At 42.9% G+C, this 19,027-nt stretch overlaps 1 protein-coding gene and 1 long non-coding RNA gene across 2 annotated transcripts; both read left to right on the top strand.

Annotated features, from left to right (window-relative positions):
* The first annotated feature begins 243 nt into the window (after positions 1-243).
* LOC123404630 (wall-associated receptor kinase 4-like) lies at positions 244-9,412 on the top strand. The gene is made up of 4 exons (XM_045098571.1): positions 244-642; positions 1,246-2,035; positions 2,123-2,287; positions 8,179-9,412. Exons 1-4 carry the CDS (start codon positions 328-330, stop codon positions 9,186-9,188), a joined length of 2,280 nt encoding a protein of 759 aa, XP_044954506.1. The 5' UTR covers positions 244-327; the 3' UTR covers positions 9,189-9,412.
* Positions 9,413-15,906: 6,494 nt separating this feature from the next.
* LOC123403949 lies at positions 15,907-16,506 on the top strand. The gene is made up of 2 exons (XR_006611598.1): positions 15,907-16,034; positions 16,198-16,506. It is a non-coding gene; the product is annotated as an uncharacterized LOC123403949 (long non-coding RNA).
* The last annotated feature ends 2,521 nt before the right edge of the window (positions 16,507-19,027 follow it).

Raw genomic sequence — 19,027 nt, 5'->3', positions numbered from 1 at the left:
GGTGGCGGACAGAATCAAATCGTACCAAGATAGTATATTTCTAAAGCAGAGAGTTTGAGTCTTTTTAGAAAAGGTGGCGATTCGCTAGGAATGGTACATGTTGCAGCCTTTTCTTTTACGAAAGGTGTCACCTTTTTTTTTCTTTTCTAGTTAAGTGGGAATTCTTTTGTAGTGTGTGCAACTGCCACTTGAAATAAACAAGTGTCTGTCTTATATAGTCAAAAGATAAAGAAGATGAAGGTAGGTAAGTACTACTAATGCTAGCAAAGAATGATGCTAGGCGACTGAGTAAGCTTGCAAGAGAGCGCAGAACATACACACACCAGCATGACCACACCTTGGCAATCCCATTCCCAGCGGCTGCCAAAAATCCTACTCCTTGTCCTCCTCCTTTCAGCGGCTACTCCTCACTTGATCCTGGAGGCTGCTGCTGCTGAGCAAGATGAGCAGCAACCCATCACACTTGTGGATTGTCCCGACAAGTGCGGCAACCTAAGCATTCCCCACCCTTTCGGCATGAAGCCTGGCTGCTTTCGTGAGGGCTTCCAGGTGACATGCAACGACTCCTTCAATCCACCTCGTGCCTACCTAGCCTATAGCGGAGTATTCCAGCGGATAGTGGAGATTCACGACAGGTTGGAGGTAGGCACAGCTATATATACCTTGATATTATTAATATAGTACTCTCTCTGTGTAAAGAAATACAGTAGTATAAAAACGTTTAGATCACTACTTTAATTATCTAAATGTTGTTATATTTCTTTACGGAGGGAGTAGTAAGTACTCTACTAAGGCCCTGTTTGGATCCTAGGGTTAGAGTTAGAGTTGATTAGATTGAACTCATCTAACCTTTAAAAATCCAAACAGCGTGGGTTAGAGTTGGTTAGATGCATCTAACCCATCCAAAAAATCTAACCCATCCAAGAGGTGTTTTTTTGGGTTAGAGTTAGGTGGGGCCCACAAAAAGTTACTTTTCTCTCTTCCTCCATCACACAAAATCCTAGATAAAGGAGCCAAATGATTGGAAAAAGTGCATTTATTGACAATCTAACCCTTTCATCCAAACACCTCCTTGGTTAGAGTTAGTTCAGGGTTAGTCTAGAGTTAGAATCTAACTCTAACCTCTAACCGAGTTAGAGTATCCAAACAGGGCCTAAGTAGTAGGAGTACTTCTACTAGCTAGCTGGAGTAAGTGGTGGTTATTAATTTATATTTTTCCATGTATTGGGTCGTAAATTAACACAGGCAGGAGGACGGTACCATCGTGATAAATGGATTAAAACACAAGCTTGGGAGCTCATGGATATATCGGTTGCAAAGGGTGAGGCGCGCACATACGCCCCGGTCTCATCTAAGTGCAACCCATACAGTTCCGTCTACTTATACAAGGGTCTACAGATGCGGCTGGGCGAGAAGATGAGTCCGTTCCTCGTGTCGGCGACGCGCAATGCTCTCATCGGCGTCGGCTGGAGAGTCCATCCTATGATCAGTAGCGACCTGTGGTCGGTACCAACGCTTAACGCGACCACCACCTGGTCAGCGTCGTCGTCGCCTGACGACACGTCGTCAAATGAGTTCTCACTCTCCTGCCTTTCAGACCTCATGGGCAAGCACTTCCTCAAGTTCGCGACCAACGGGTCATGCTCGGGGCGGGGCTGCTGCCTGGCCGCCTTCCCGGTAGAGTTTCCCGTCCCCGAATTTTCACTGTGGTTCAATTCTGATCCACCCAACACCATGTTTAAGACCAATCCGTGCTCCTACGGCATGGTGGTAGAGAGCTCATGGTACAACTTCTCCACACCGGACATGTATGGCTACGAGGTGCTACCCAACAGATTCCCAAGGGGTGTCCCACTGGTGCTCGATTTCTCCATCCTCAACGGTTCCTGTCCGGCCAAGGGCCAGCACACACCTCTAGACTACGCCTGCGTCAGCGGCAACAGCTACTGTGCCAACAGGACCAGTGGCCAGGGGTATGTCTGCAAGTGCTGGGACAATTACGATGGCAACCCTTACATCGCCAATGGATGCCAAGGTAACAAATTTAATTTCCATATCCACACGCTCTCTTTCAATATTAATTACATCGCCAATTTCATACCTTTATATTCCGTTTTTTCAGACATCGATGAGTGCAAGCTCCCCGATTTGTACCCTTGCTCCACTCACGGGGTCTGCAAAAACAAGTTGGGAGGCTATGACTGTCCATGTAAGCCTGGAATGGAAGGCGACGGCAAAAATGGAACCTGCACAGATAAATTCCCCGTAGCAGCACGGGGGATTTTGGGTAAGCCACAAATTTAGGCTATCACGGTTTTACTTTTGGGCTTAACTACAGAGCGGCACCGCATGCAAGTCTTCTCATTCTGCGGCTAATTCCATCTCCCTACCATGCATGCATGCAATGACGTCATCAAGATTATCTCTATTAACTTAAAATTTAAAAAGTTTTATCTCTAAAATCGTTAATTTAATTGACAATCCGTTTTCACCGTTGGCTTTGTCGCGACGAGATCTTCAAAACTAGACCCCATGTTGACATGTTTCGAGAACTTTTTTTCTCCGTCCATAATTACCACATTTTTAGACTTAATTGTCGTATTATTAGCCACTTACTTGTCAAAAAAAAATAACTTAATTGCCATTTTTTTCTCGATGTGAATCATGTGCCGCATGTATCCATATTGCAGCACACATCAGCGTGGCTTAGAAGGATATGCAGATGGCATCACAAAAATATGCATTGCATGCAAAGCGTGACACAGAAAATCGGTAGAAAAAGTGTCTCACACAAAACATGTGTTGGCAGACCTTAATCACTAGCGAAATGCATCTGGTTAGTACTAGTACTACTAGTAGTAGTTTAAAATTGCATAGTTGTCAATTTTACAAAAACTTAGTTGTCAAGATGCTAGTTTAACTATGCCGAGTTGTCATATTTACAAACGATGACCAAAAAAGATTTTTTTGTGGTCACCGGTTTTAAATATGTTGAGTTGCCCTATTTTTGCGTGTAATCGCCTCAAAAAGTTGTTTGTGCTTATCATTTTGATTATGTCAAGATGTCATATTTATACACAATTTTTAAGAATTTGACGATTAAGTTATCTTTTATTAGACAAGTAAGCACTTACTAATATGACAAGTAAGTGCAACAAATGTGGTAATTGTGAGCAAAAAAAAAAGTTGTCAAAACATGTCGACATGGGATCTAGTTTTAAAGATTTCGTCGAAACAAAGTCAACGGTGAAAACGGATTATCGATCGAATTAACGGTTTAAGAGATAAAAGTTTTTGAATTTTGATCATTTAGAATGAATCTGATGACATCATTGCATGCATGCATGCAAGAGAACACAAGCCGCTGTACCGGATGTCCACGGTGCGGCGCTTCTAGATAGCATTTCCCTTTACTTTTTAGATGCTCCTATCTTTTTATTTTTTTTTGAAAAGGAGGAACAAAGTCTTCGGCCTCTGCATCAATCGATGCATCCAGCATTTTATTATAAAATATAACAAAAATAAAGTCTTAGGTCCACAAAAGTCTTACCAAGTGAGCAATAAAAACAAAAGGTAAAGGTAGGTAAAATCTGCCATTTGCAGCAACACTAAAAGAAGACTACGATGCCTATACACCTAGTATATTATTAGCTTGCCATCCAAATCGGCTGAAGATAGCCCGTACGACCGTCTTCCACCGATTGCACCCAGTAGCCATAAGCTCTATAGATAACCGGCAAAAATTAGTAATGTTTTTGCCATTAAAGATCATATCATTTCTAGTGTTCCATATAGCCCAGAAAACAACACTTATCCCAATCCGGATATGATTCGCTATATGTACGTCTACTCCATTGAGTCACGTCCCAAATAACGTATTAATGCTCGTTGGTGGATTAATGTTAAATGCTATATAAACAGTGCGCCATAGTAATTTTGCAAGTGGGCAATCAAGAAAGAGATGTCTTATAGTTTCATTCTGATCACAATAGCAACAAGTAGACCTGCCTATCCAACTCCATTTTAGTAAATTATCCTTGGTTAGTACAACTCCTTTTTGTACAAACCACATGAAAATTTTAATTCGAAGTGGCACTTTAATTTTCCAAATATGTAACGATCTCGAAAGGCGGTCAGAATTAATTAGATCCATGTACATCGACTTCACTGAAAAACTACCATTCCTAGCTAATTTCCAGTGAATACTATCTTCCTGGTCAAAGAGTTGAACATCCATCAATCGTCCGACCAAGTGTAGCCAAGAATTCCAGCGTTCTCCCACTATAGCTCACCTGAATTGGATATTCAGAGGTACCGACTGTAATATTGTGGCAACATAATCTTCCTCACGTTGTGCAATATTATACAAAGAAGGATATTGTAGAGCTAGAGGAGTGTCCCCAAGCCAAGTATCCTCCCAGAAACTGGTTGTGGTATCGTTACAAACTAAAAACTTCACCCGCTGAAAGAAGGTTACCTTGGCCTTCATTATCCCCTTCCAAAAAGGTGAGTCATTAGGTTTAACTGTAACCTGGGCCAATGTCTAAGTCTGTAGGTATTTATTCCTCAAAATATGTACCCACATTCCTTCGGTTTTATTATAAAGCCTGTAAAGCCATTTGCTAAGTAAGTATTTATTTTTCACTTCTAAGTTCTCAATACCGAGACCCCCTTGTTCTTTGGGTCTACAAATAATGTCTCATCTGGCCAATCGGTATTTCTTCTTGGCCTCATCACATTGCCAAAAGAAACGAGATCTATAAAAGTCTAGTCTTTTCCGTACCCCGACCGATACTTCAAAGAAAGATAGGAGGAACATGGCGTAAGGAAGACGGAGGTCGCGAGGAGGCCGAAGTGGGGGTAGGTGACGGTGCCCCCACTCCCCCTCGACTATTTAAAGGGCCAGAGCAGGAATCAAGGCGGCCAGAGCAGGAATCGAGGCGGCCAGAGCGGGGATCGAGACGACAAGTCGAGAATCTGCAATGATGGCGCCTGGATTTTCAGGATAAGTAAATATGGAGCAAAAGATCCGTTGGATGGTTATGGCATTAAAACCACGACATTAAAGGGATGGGGTGATGTCATCAAAGATTATCTGTCGGGTCAGACAAATTCATAACGAGTGGCGGCTTATCATTCGTCGAAAAGCAAGGATAGTATAAGTCGCCCCAAATAGGTGAAAGCTTATTGGCGTGAATAAATTCAAGAATATCTGAGGCCTAATGTTGGGGATATTACCTGCGGTATAACCCGCCTTATGTGGGCCGGGTCATCAAAAGGGCGACTCAACATTAGAAGTACGACCCTTGGCCCAGGGGGCGGATGGTGGTTCAAGAACTATACAAAAGATAGACCGCCAAGTGAGTTCTCAGTCTTGGAAGACACGACGACTTAGAGATAAGGAAAGCTATGATTTGTAGCATGGCCAGGACTCTTGTAAACCCTAAGGTCTCGACCTGTATATAAAGGCGAGTCCCTGAGAAGATGAGGCAGGTTAGAAATTATCGAGAGCTAGGTCAGGCGAATTATGCCCTCCTTGTAATCGAAACCATCATCAATCTACACAAAGCAGGACGTAGGCTTTTACCTCCACACGAGAGGCCGAACCTGGGTAAATCCGAGTCGCTTTCGCTCACCCCCTTTGAGTCACCACCAAGGTGCGATGGCTCCATCTTTAAGTCCTTTCATGAGGACATCTGCCGTGACAAAACCACGACAATACGCCTTATCAAAATCCACTTTAAAGATAACCCCATCAAGTTTTTTTTTGTGTGAATTTCGTGCAGCGTTTCATGCAAGACCATGACCCCTTCTAGGATGTGTCTCCCGGGCATGAAAGCAGTCTGCATCGGTTGTACTACCGAATGGGCTATCTGCGTCAGCCTATTGGTGCCAACCTTTGTAAATATTTTGAAACTCACATTGAGCAAACAGATCGGTCTGAACTGCTCAATTTGAATGGCTTCCATCTTCTTTGGCAACAATGTTATTGTTCGGAAGTTTAGGGGAAAAAGTTGTAGGTGTCCATTAAATAATTCATGGAACGTAAGCAAAAGATCATCCTTTATAATATGCCGGTATTTTTTATAGAATTCGGTCGGAAACCCATCCGGTCCGGGGGCCTTGTTATTTTTCATTTGTGCTATTGCGTCAAACACCTCTTTCTCAGTAAACGGCGCTGACAGTATCTCGTTCTCACCGTTTATGAGTTGAGATATGTCCCCTGTTGTGTTCTCGTCCAAAGAGACAAAATTCTCTTCAGGTGAACCAAAAAGTTTCTTATAATATTCAGAGATGTACAACTTGAGATTCCTACGATTGTACTCTTCATCATGTTCGAGTTGAATTATTGTCTTCTTCCTAAGCTTGCCATTCGCAATCATATGAAAGAATTGTGTGTTATCATCTCCATGGACCACCCTCATCACCTTTGCTCGAAGGGCCCATTTCATCTCCTCCTCTCTCAGAAGAGTTTGTAACTGCTTCTCAGCCTCAATCTTAACATTCCGCTCTGACATATTAAGAAGTGTAGACTCTGCTCTCACATCTAAGTCATTAATGAGCTGAGTTAGCCTCTCTTTTTCTACTTTGTAAATGCCACTTTGATTCTTGGCCCAGCCCCTCGAAAACTGGGGCAAGTGCCTAATTTTGTTTCGCCACCTATCTATATTAGATGACCCACCAGCTTCCCTGGCCCATTCAGTAGCAATGATATCCATGGAACCTTCTCTCTCGAACCAGCTTAATTCAACAGAGAAAATATTTCTATTACCTACATGAATCGCTTCCCTAGAATCAACCAGTAGTGGTGTGTGGTCCAAAATTGCCCTTTGTAATTGCTCTGACATATTGAATTGCACTGTGACGCCGTTCGTCGATGTACTATCCGTAGAACGACCTACATACCATCGTCGTGGTTGAGTCCATCCCAAGCGCTATCTCCTGGCGGCACAATTTCAGCAATGGATCCGGCCACCTCCGCCTCCAAACGCCCGGCACGAAGCGATTCGCAAACGAGATACGAAGGGGTCGGTGATGAGATCTCCACCAGTGCGCCGCCATCTGCGTCTTCGGAGTCATCTCCGTCTGAGCTGGCTAGGGCCCAGAACTTGTTGCGTTGGAGAGAGTTGCCCGGAGCAGCCTTCTTGACTAGTACGTGGTCGCCGTCGAGGTCGACTCCACGATCGCCTGGGCGAGCGCCCATTTCTCCTCGCATACCACTACCAACAATATGATACAAGTTATAAATATAAATATAAATAGGACACGATCTAAATATTCTACCCTATCTTCCTCTGTTTTTAGTTTGTATGCAATTGTTTTGTTAACTACCTAATGTACGTTAATCAACATGCGTCCCCTAAGACATATTTCTCAGTATAAACAACTCCCTCTGTAAACCAATATAAAAGCGTTTAGATTATTAGAATAGTGTTGTAAATGCTCTTATATTAGTTTACGGAGGGACTACCTAAACGCTCTCAGGCAGGAGTACCTGGACCCATAGGACCCCTCCGTCGCCGGTGAGGTCGCCGTCCCAGCGGCCATCGGTTTGGGCGCGAGTGTAAGCCGACCGAAAATGCTAAACATACGGACCCTTACATGAACTTTACGGGGACCTTCCCTCTAATGCTCTCCACCCTTCCCTGATTTTCAGGTGGATGGGCCCCCTTTCTCACCTTAATCCAATGATAATTTGACAGCTCAAACTCAGTTTGTAAAACCCCGTAAGGGTCCGTCGATGTAGGATTACTGGTAAGCCGACGCCCCGGATCACCTCTCCCATCGCCCCTACTCCCCTTCTATGGCCCCGGCTCCCACTAGCTAGTAGCGGGATTCTTCTTCGCTCCGACTAGTTCGGTTCATGACTGATGTTCATATGTGGCACTAATGACAAATCAATGATATTAATCAGCGTGTAGGCCAATTCTCACGTGGGAACTCGGTACAAACCCCTATGTACCATTGGATAGTGGGGATGGCTACGTATATCCCTGAGTGGATAGTGGGTCTTGGGGGATAGCTACGTACCCCTGAGGTAGAAAATCCACTATTGTGAAAGAAATCGGAACAAATAATCAGAAGAGTTGTTTCCTTTTTATATTTTCTTTTGCACACAGAGTAGTTATATATTGGAAATTTAGTAATATGAAATCTTTTTGTTTTGTTTCCATGTAGGTGGAATAGGTGTTTTTTTTCTCATGGCAGCCATATCATTCCTTATTCTTCTTCGCAAAGAGAAAAAGAAAACTAGAGAATTTTATGAGAAAAATGGTGGGCATACATTAGAGAAGGCAAAATTCATAAAACTGTTTGAAAAGGAGAAGCTCAAGCCAATTTTGAAGAGTAGCAATTTTATTGGAAAAGGTGGCTTCGGCGAAGTTTACAAGGGCATTCTTGATGATGAACAAGTCGCAGTGAAAAAGCCGATTAGTGGAAGTGTGCTAGAGAATGAACAGTTTGCAAATGAAGTCATCATTCAATCTCAAGTCATCCACAGGAACATCGTTAGGCTCATAGGTTGTTGCCTAGAAGTTGATGCCCCGATTCTAGTCTATGAGTTTCTCAGTAATGGCAGCCTCAATGATATTCTTCATGGCAACAACAAGGTGCCCCTCCACTTGGGTGCACGTTTGAGTATTGCTGCAGAATCAGCAGATGGTCTGGTTTATATGCATTCAAAAACCAATACTAAGATTCTACATGGCGACGTTAAACCAGCAAATATACTTTTGGATGATAAGTATGCGCCAAAGATCTCAGACTTCGGCATATCAAGGTTGATTGCAAGAGACAAACAACACACGGGATCTATCATTGGGGACATGAGTTATATGGATCCAGTATATCTGCAAACAGGGCTGCTAACAGAAAAAAGTGATGTCTACAGTTTTGGAGTTGTCATCTTGGAGCTTATCAGTAGGAAGAAAGCCACACATTCCGACGGCGGTAGCTTAGTAAATAATTTCCTTGAAGCTTACAAGAAAGAGAAGAAAGCAACTCCATTATTTGACAAGGAAATTGCGGTAACAGAAGATTTGGAGATTCTTGATAGTCTGGCATGTATCGCTGTGGAATGTCTTAACCTTGATGTGGATCAAAGACCATGGATGACAGACGTAGCAGAGCGTCTTCTCATAATGGATCGATCCCGTAAGTCTCAATTTCCACTGCATGTTCCAGTTTGAACATGTGCATATGTATGGGGTCAGAAAAAATGGCGACTATGAATAGGGCAACGTCTATCTTATCGCCGTTGTGAAGAAAATCATTCAAGTAGAACCAAGGGAAGTCTCCCTTAGTTGGAAGAAAATTTGTATTGTACTCTCTTTGTGCAACAACGTGTTTTAAGTTACCAAATGTATGAGCCTAGTTACTTTAATTATTTATCAACAAAAGCTAGTTACTTTAATATGCCATATTTCCGAAAAATAGCCATTATAAGTAACTGAAACTGAATGCAACCCATACATCAACTGCATTCAGGCCCGTCGAACGGTGCGATCGCACAGGGCTCCGATCGAAGAAAAAATCATGATACAATCTGAAATCTGGCGCGTGCCCTGGATGGAAGGCTTTTTCTTCCCGATCCCATCATCAGAAAACTGCAACCAGACCCACCAGAAGCGGACGCTCTTTCAATGAGGCCCTGGTCAACATCGTTCCACTAATCGTAGCCAAAAATAACTTCACCAGCGAGAAACAGGGAGGCGCCGCCGCCGCCGCCGCCTACCTGCTTCTAGAAAGGGGATGTGGGACGGCCACCACAAGTCCGTTGTACGGCCGGCCGTCGCCGCCTGTTTCCTTGCTGCAGCAGCCTTATCGGGTCATCCGAATATATTTTCGAGGTAAGTCGTAAGCCATGCATAAACCCAGATTCAAAATAGACGGAGGAAAAACTAGATAAGATTAACTCTTTTTTGATGTTCTGTGTTTTGATGTTCTCATGTCGTATCGAATGCAATCCCTGCTAATCAATGTTTTAAATAGCGGGCTATGCAAATAGCGGCGGGCCTCTAAATCAGCTATAACGGGTTATAGTCGTCTATTTATATATGGTACCATTTAACGGCACCCTACTGAAAAGGCTATAGCAAAGCTATAGCGAAGCTATTTAAAACTTTGCTACTAGAGTACAACAGTGCTATTCTATTACGCATGTATTTCACTTTGATCAAAATTAATAGGATTACCACATTACCTGAATCTAATTTTTAATTAGTACTAATTCTTCGTTCTGTGATCTTCTTCTACACTACTAACAAATTTCATTACAAGAAAGACTCATTTGATTTTCTTTTGCGAGGATAGACTAAATGGATTTAAAGGAGGGACGGTGTTCGTAGGTGGAGTGCACGTCTTGGGTGTGTGTATTGTGTGTGGTGGTGGCGCGTTGTAATCGGATGTGTGTCTCTGGTTTTGCGTTATATATAAAGGGGGCGAAATTCTTTTTCGGCAAACACATAAAATTTCACATTAAGCCCTTTCTTTCATCCTCCATTATTCCACCTCTGCTTCTGGTTTGCCGATTTTCCCCAGCGTTCACTTTGAAAACCACCTCAACAGCTCAATGTGTTATTGATTGACCTAATAAAATTACATTTGCTTTTCTAAGCCAATAAATGTTTCTATATGCTATCCGCCCTTGTTTGAATTACACAAGGATTCAATATGAATCTCTATATGTGGTAGGGAACGTGTCATTGCAGGATACAAGTTATTACCATGAATCCAAAACTGATCTTAGCATAGAAGATCAAAATGTATTGTCGAGATACATAGCCAAAAACATTAAGCGAGAAAATTAAGAAAAGAATGAATGATCCATAATTTTTGTATATACGTGTGAGAACACAATATTTCAACCATCCTATACATTGATAATGCCTATTTTAATAAGGCACGTATGCATCTACATAAACTACGATTTTGTATATACTATAACTGATCTCTATAGTCCATATGGTTCAATTTATGGTAAAGGTTGACTTCAATACCTTATATATGTACTGAGCCAAAGTAGCCACTCTAGACTACACTTGGTTGTCTAGAAATCCGGAGGGAGAACCCACATACCACCCGGAGCACGAGCAACCACAAACGATCTGATCTTCGACATGGCATCGCGGTCGCTCGTAGGATATAAATTGCGGCCACCGCGATCTTCCAACCTCGTCGATGAGCAAAGCAGGTCATCGGTGCTGTAGATGCAGTTTCTTTGCAGCCCGCCGCGCCCAACAGCCGGCACGTACGCAACCTTTGACCACCTTTTCCCTAAGAAAACAGCATAGTCGCCTAGACTCGTCGCCTCCTCCCACTTGTGGGCATGCTCTGCCGTCGATTCATCATCATCAACAAGCTCAAACACCTTGAAGGAAGGCCCGCAAAAGGCTTCACATGATGACGACAAGGTCCTCACCACCATTGCTGGCCTGCCGTGTAGATCAACGATGTTCTTGGGATGCATGGTTGGACAGCTATCTGTTCGGATCTGGTGGGGTTGGCCGGTGACCATCGGCTTGCCATCATGATCCACAACTATTTGGAACCTGAGCAATCGCTCGAAGACGGTGAGGCCAAATAGTTGCCCGTTGCAGAACACGATGTCCACGAGCTCATGTACGGGTCCTTCGTCCGTCCACTTGTTGTACCGACAACCAATCCTACATAGGGCGAGGCCGTAGCGGGGGGTGATGGTGGCGAGGATGCAGCCGGTTGATGCCGGGGATTCTGAGAACACGATCTTCTGGATGTCGTTCCGGCCGCCGCCCAAGGAGAGTCCGTGCATGTTCCAGGCGGCTAGCCGCGCCTCGACACCGGAGAAAAGGTTCACGACCGCGAGCTGCATGTCGTGCCCAAGCGCGGCGACCCAGCCGCCGTCATAGGCGCCGACGAACCGCTTGCCAACCGCCCGGCTCGGCAGAGACATGCGGAAGACCTGGCCATCCTCGGGGCAGTACACCATCGTCTTGTCGCCGTCCTGTCGGGCGTCGTTGAACATGAGCCACGGGAGGACGGGCGGCGCGGCGTGAAGCGACGTGGTCGCGGTGGCTCGCCACGACCTGCATACAGCGGCAAAGCGGACGCGGTTGAGCGGGCCGGCGACCTTGCTGTAGACCACGTCGAGGAGGTCGTCGGGGAGATCGGACCACCACCGGACTGGCATCGTCATCGGTGGCGTGCTCGGTTTGATGCTAGGGGTTTGGCGGCGCCGGCGGCCCATCGATCTATCCTATATCCCTATTCGCGCAGACAATCGTTGGCTGATTTCCGATCACGCCACACGGGACGGGACGGGACGGGAGTATTATAATTGTCAGGCGCTGAGGCACGTATGTAACAAGCTTTATAGTGGCTCTCTGGTAAAGATGATCTCGGTCCAATAACTAATCAGGGCCCGTGATTGGTTCCCTCTCCGAATCTATGTCGTGTACTCTTTCAGTCCCAAAATTTTGATCTTAGGTTTATTTAAAAATGGATGTATGTAAATAGTAAAAGGAAATCGTTTCCCATCCGCGCGCCGGTCGTCCCTCGCGCGCGCGGGCCCTTGCAACATTTTTTTCACTCGCGCGCTTCGCTGGTCAATGGATGCAACATTTTTCGTCTAAATATGTTGCAACCAGCGTCATATTTGCTGCAATCGTTTTTTTTATTTTTTTTGTTCCAGTAAAAAAACCGCATATACGTTTGGTTGCAACTCCTGTTCGTCGGATTTTTCGTTACAATTGATGTTTTTTACTTTTGCTACAACCGCGTTAATTTTTGCTACAATCGGCATCATGTTTTGCTGCAACCGTTCACTAAAAAAGTTGCATACACGTCACGTAAATATTTGTTACAACCAACGTTTGACTTTTGCTACCACGTACCATCAGCTTTGTTTTTTTGCTACGATCACGTAGATATTTTTTTGCTACAAATTTTGTTTTTTGTTGCAACCTTTGAAAAAATTGCTGCATAGCATCGAAATTTTGCTGCATAGGAAGAAAAATGTTGCATGCGGATCCAACGGTGCGAACGACGCGGGGTTGGTGGATCCTGCGGCTCGCGCGTGGCCGGCCGAAAGTTTGGGCCGGCGCGCCGGCGTAGATCAGTCCCCATAGTAAAATATGACTCGATACATTTATAACTAGACAAATCTAAGACAATAATTTTGAGACGAAGAAAGTACATAGTAGAGCATACTGCATGCGGTACACGTATAAAAGGACTATCAAACCCCACTAGCATATACTCCCTCTGTTCCTAAATATAAGACCTTGTAGAGATTTCATTAGAGACTACATACGAAGAAAAATGAATGAATCTATACTCTATAATATGTCTATATACATCCGTATGTAGTTTATAGTGAAATCTCTAAAAGGTCTTATATTTAGGAACGGAGGGAGTATAGCATTAAACGACACAAGCCAAGAACGGATAATTCGTCAATTTTGTATGCCATAACACAATATTCCACCCATGCATCTCACAGATCGAAACAATTCTGTTTTTTGAAGACGCTGTCTTGCTCGCTCGTAGTGTCCCTGGTGTTTGATTCGAAGATGCTGGATGTCCTACTGATTCTGCATACTCATGTAGTTTTAGGCTTTGTGCGTTGAGATGTCTCATTTACCCAGTTCGGGATGAGCAGCCCTTCTCTCTCTCTGCTCCAGGCTGCATGCTCATACCTCCGTGCGTTCATGACATGTGTTGTATCTTTTATTGTATCCATTCTCCTATCTTCTAACAGTAAAGATATACATAAATTTTGCATATTCCAACAAGATTAGGAACAACAATCTTTAACAAGTCTTATGCACACGTCTCGGTGAAATGTGACGACTTCCTATGTACTAATAGCTATTTCTATGATCTATATGGCCCAAATGCCCAAATAATGATTATTAAGGCTGACTGCAATACCTTCTATTCTATGAATAAAGTTAGAGGTGTGTCATGCTAGACTAGAGTAGACTTGGTCGGCTAGAAATCCGGAGGGAGAATCCACATGCCAGTTGAAGCATGAGGAACTATAATAGATCCTGCTGATTTGATCTCTCGCATGACATCATCATTGCTTTCATCTAGCATATGATATACATGATCATCATGGACGTATAAATACGTTAATGACATGTCGTCGGCATAGATGTAGGCATAGATGTAGTTCGCTTGCACCCTGCTAATTAATTATTCTCATATATGAAACTGCAGTTTGTAGATCTCGCAACCCCAAAGAGGAGGAAGAAGATGACATCTTCCAAACATGTTGACTCAACGCACTGTGTTTCTTGGTGCAAGAATCTGAAATCAATAGAAATGAAGAGACGCCAGGAAGACGAAACACACATGGCCACTCTTTTATCGAAGATCTCCAAGAGGATGACGCCAAAGAAGTGGCAGCAGGTCGAGAAATCGACTACAGTTGTGTAGAACATAATAAATACTCCTGCTAAAATGGAGAGAGCTTTATTATTAGAAGATGAAGCGACTTAAGGATAGCAAAACTAAATATCGGAGATAGGTCTAACTAGAACTAGAGTGCACCGTTTTTGTATTTAAATTTATACTGGGATGCTGATTTTTAATATTTGTTATGAGAACAACCATAAATTCCCACAAGGACATTATTTACATTCTCTTGTGGCCGATAAATTCCCAAAGGGACATATTCGATTGCATGATATGGATAGGAAAATTATAGGATTGCAACTTCATGTCATCCAAAACTTACAAGACTGTTTGTATGAAAGTTTATCTGATCGCGAAAATCAAAGTAACAAATATAAGAGATTTCCGTTTACTAGAAAATATACATATGAAATTGTATGTACAAAAATGATTTTATAATTGAAAAAATACAAACAGTCTTGATTCTATAATTTAAAAAATACAAACAGTCTTGATTCTATGCAACATACAGTTGTATATGGACACATTTTAAAGTGTTGATTCACTCATTTTGCTGCGTACGTAGTCTGTAGTAAAATATCTTAAAAGACTTATATTTAGGAACGAAGGAAATAATAAAGTAAACTTGATAAAGGATTAGTTCTTGCTTTCGATTTGTGGTTTAATGTTTCTTGCTATGTGGTTTGAAAGTGCGCGCGATGGAACCAAATTCTGCAATTCTCTACATAGCATATTGCTCTGGAGGTAGCTGTGGATACTCCCCTCCAGTGTTCTAGCCAGCCAAGAGTAGTGTAAGCAATATCTGCCTGCGCGTTAGGACAAAATTTGCAGGTAAACGAGTAGGCCAATAGAGATTTTCTGAAATGCAGGGCTATTTAAAAAAAACTGTGTTAACGCTTCTTAAATGCACAGTAAACATCTCCAAAATTATTGATTAATTAAAATTTGAAGTATAGGTATAAAGAATATTAAAAAAATGAAAAAAAGGAGAAAATGCAAGGCTAAGTAAAAAGGGAAAACATAAGATATTCTTACTGGCCCGGCCCATTGAAGGCTGCTCGAGGCAAGCCCATGCCCTGTCCCGCCAAATGCGTTGCCCACGCAGCACCAGACTCACATGAGGCCTACACCTGAAGAAAATCATAGTCACATGAACCGGGCCAAAATAGCACAGCTATTGTTTAATTTGCTTATGAACTGTCAATAACATGCTATAAATAATACTCCCTCCGTTTTACAATAAGTGATTCAAAAATAACTTAACTTCGTACTATGATTGCAAAGTTGAGTCATTTTTAAGTCGCTTATTTTGGGATGGAGGGAGTATATAACTAAATTTAGCTATGATACATGTCTTAATTTAGTAAACCAATTACTTCCAACATACCAAATATTAAAACAATTATTAGAAAGTTATCCAGATGGTATACTTACGTATGCATTAACAACATTCCTTTTAATTTGTTACACACTCATCTCACTATATAAACACTAGGAAAAGGACGAAGCTGCAAGAAAGCAGGAGTAGAACACTAGCAAGATGGCGCTTGTGAAGAACACCAGCGTGTTGTGTTGGATAGCTATTATTCTCATGTCCATCACTTCCTTGTCCTGCCATGTTGCTGCGAGGAGGACACGTAAATATCCCCACCCCCCTGTTTATACATTAATGTTTTTTTTATATTTATCTCTTTTATTTTATTCAGTTTAACAATACATGATCCGTTCTTCTATCAACCAAGTAATTTAACGTGTACCATAGACTAATTGGTTGTGGATGTTGTGACTGATCTTGCACAGATACAATGGACTTTGGACCTATTCTTGGGTGTGTAAAGATGGAAAAAGCTTGTTCGGTTGTTGGGTGCACCAAGATATGTTCCGACCTTGGTTGGAATACCCACAGATGCTATTGTGCCGATGCTGGCAGTTGCTGCCACTATGCGGATGGAAAACCATTAAATTGATAGTAGAATATATTGTCATGTGGTATTTTCTTAGGAGGGTGAAAGTCAATCATCTATGCCACTACCAATCAATAGATTTAATAAACTTCTAAACAATGTAGTTGGATTATATTTTTGAAGTGACTATTTCGGTGATATGTTCTTTGAGTGGAAGTATCGATTATGTGTATCCCTTGTGACTTGTGAGTTATCATTTCATATAAATGTATCATATACTTATTTTGGTCGAAAGTAATCCCGCGCATATTATTAGGCAATCCATTAAAAATCTTATATCGGATATACTTTTGGACGTTTCTTCGTCAGTTGTCCTGGAAATGACTATTTCTCCACTGACTGTTTGTCAAGTTGCAGCATACTAAATAAAATGGGAACAAGACTGAAAATTGAATCAATTAGAAAAATGGAAAACATAGCTTGACGCAAGTTGGGAATTATTGTCCATCAGTTTTTCGGGCACCTGAACAATTGTGGGTATTGATACAAAAGCTCCCGAGAGATAACAATTTCCCATTGTACTTGTCTTCAACGTCAATATCCAAAGGCATCATTACCACCTTCGTGGTTATTCTTTTTTTAGGGTGCCTTCATGGTTATTCTGTGCTAGCTCTCAATCAGTATTGGACCCTGAAAGTTCTAAAATATTTATACACCATCACCTTCATAGTTATTCTCTAAATATAGATGTACGGTATGTGCATGCGAATTTTCTAGACCAAACAGACAAGTACACATGGATCAAAATGGAGTTATTTTTTAAGCCACATAACTTTATCTTTTTTGTGTGGAGTAGCCTACAAATCAACATGGTAATAAATACATAATTATTGATGTATAGAGAACACATATATATCCCTAGATATTACTTGTCAAATTTTGGAACCTGCAAATACCTTTTCCGAATTTTTGAAATTTTACATACCGAGGGTGGTGATTCTTTTGGTTAGCACATGCCGGATCCTCATAAATGATCATGACCCGACAGCTACAAACCAACACAAGAAGCTCTATGTACAAGATGTGAACTTTGTTGACGAGTAACACAAGTGATCGGTTTTACTTGCTTGCAGCTACCAACATTTAATGTATATATACCCGCGTGCATGTATATATAGCCAGAAAATAGAAGGTACATATAGCTGCTCGCAAGGCTCACTCAATGCGATTTGGTGACGGGCTCTCCATCACCACCGCATGAATCTGGATTCCTCGTTTGACCCCAGACACACAATTTTATCGCTATATATAGTTATCATTACTTGTGTGCTGCGTCGTTGAAACTCAATCAAACTGGTGGATCGTGCAGGGACCGATGGCCGTCGCCCAGAGCTTGCCGACTTGCTCCACCACGTCCATTTTGCTGCCACATGCAGGTGGTGGTGAGCCACTGCAATTGGAATTTTTGTCTAAAAAGACCCCTTGCCGAGTGCATTTGTCGGAAAGGACCACCTGTGGACGAAAGTGGCAGAAAAGACCCCCACCCACCGTGGCGGCAGGCGTGCCAGGCGACGCGTGTCACCTGCCGCCACAGCCCGAGGCGGCTGGGGCCTGCCGCCATGGCGCGAGGCGGCCGGCGCGGATTTCCGTTCCAGCGTAGCCGCGACGGAACGGTGAGAGAGTGGTGGGACATGCCGCCACGAGAGGAGGCGGCCAGGCGGGCCCCGCCGCCTCGGCAGCCGGCGGCTGGTATTGTGGATGATGGCGCTGATTCCCACCTGACAGCGCTGATTCCCATCATGTCGGCTGATTCCCATGCTGTCTGCACCAACGAAATTTTTCCCGCTCTCCACCGACAAAACAGTGCCAAAATTATCTGTATAAAGGAGCTGCGTCGCTGCCTCCTCTCTCACTCTCTTCTCCTGCCGTTGCCTCCCGTGTCACTCCTCTTTCTCACTCTCTTCTCTTTCTCACTCTCTTCTCTTTCTCACTCCGTATGAATGTTTATGTGATGATTTAGGACGGATTAAAGTGAGATTTTGAAGACGTTGTAGTTGAAGAAAAGATAGATCAACGTAAGAGCTTTCCATATCTGTTGGTTGTGTTTGCATGCATGATGTATTTATTTTGTTTGATTAGTTTCTAAGTATGTGTTTTCTTTTGTCTTAGGGAGCGTATTATCACTTTTCTAAGTTGTAGTTGAAGAAAAAAAGTTGTGACGCTTGGCGCAACCTCGTGTCAGTGCACTTGCAACAAGCCCAAGCTTCTGGGATATCCTTGTAGTCACGTATTGCGGGCAGCTGCAGATCAACAAATTAGTGTCGAGCCGTACGTATCACCATACTTCAACATGCACAATTTGTACAACACTTGGAACGGTGAGTTTTGGGCATGGGGCATTGATACGAACTACAAGCAATTATGGCCAGAAGGCACCACATGGGTTCCAGATCCCGCATTGATGCGAATCAGCGAGGGACGGCGTCAGTCTAGGCGTCATCGCAATGACATGGACCACAGCCAGTTGGGAGAACCAAGGCGATGCCGCGTATGTAGGTGTGCTGGTCACCCGCGTAGGGACTGCCCGTATCGTAACAACAACACTGCGTGATATGTAATCATGCTATGTAATATTCGGAATATGTATTTTAATTTAATCGTGATGTAATATTCGGAACATGTATTTTAATTTAATCGTGATGTAATATTCGGAACATGTATTTTAA

The sequence above is a fragment of the Hordeum vulgare genome, chromosome 6H, assembly GCF_904849725.1.
Source record: "Hordeum vulgare subsp. vulgare chromosome 6H, MorexV3_pseudomolecules_assembly, whole genome shotgun sequence".
Classification (NCBI taxonomy): domain Eukaryota; kingdom Viridiplantae; phylum Streptophyta; class Magnoliopsida; order Poales; family Poaceae; genus Hordeum; species Hordeum vulgare.
This window is presented reverse-complemented; position numbering and strand designations above follow the sequence as displayed.

Bases quoted from the DNA above. Each gene is read 5' to 3' on its own strand.
- LOC123404630 (XM_045098571.1), top strand. From the start codon at position 328: ATGACCACACCTTGGCAATCCCATTCCCAGCGGCTGCCAAAAATCCTA. The intron at 643-1,245 runs GTAGGCACAGCT...AAATTAACACAG, and splicing joins AGATTCACGACAGGTTGGAG to GCAGGAGGACGGTACCATCG. The intron at 2,036-2,122 runs GTAACAAATTTA...CCGTTTTTTCAG, and splicing joins CATCGCCAATGGATGCCAAG to ACATCGATGAGTGCAAGCTC.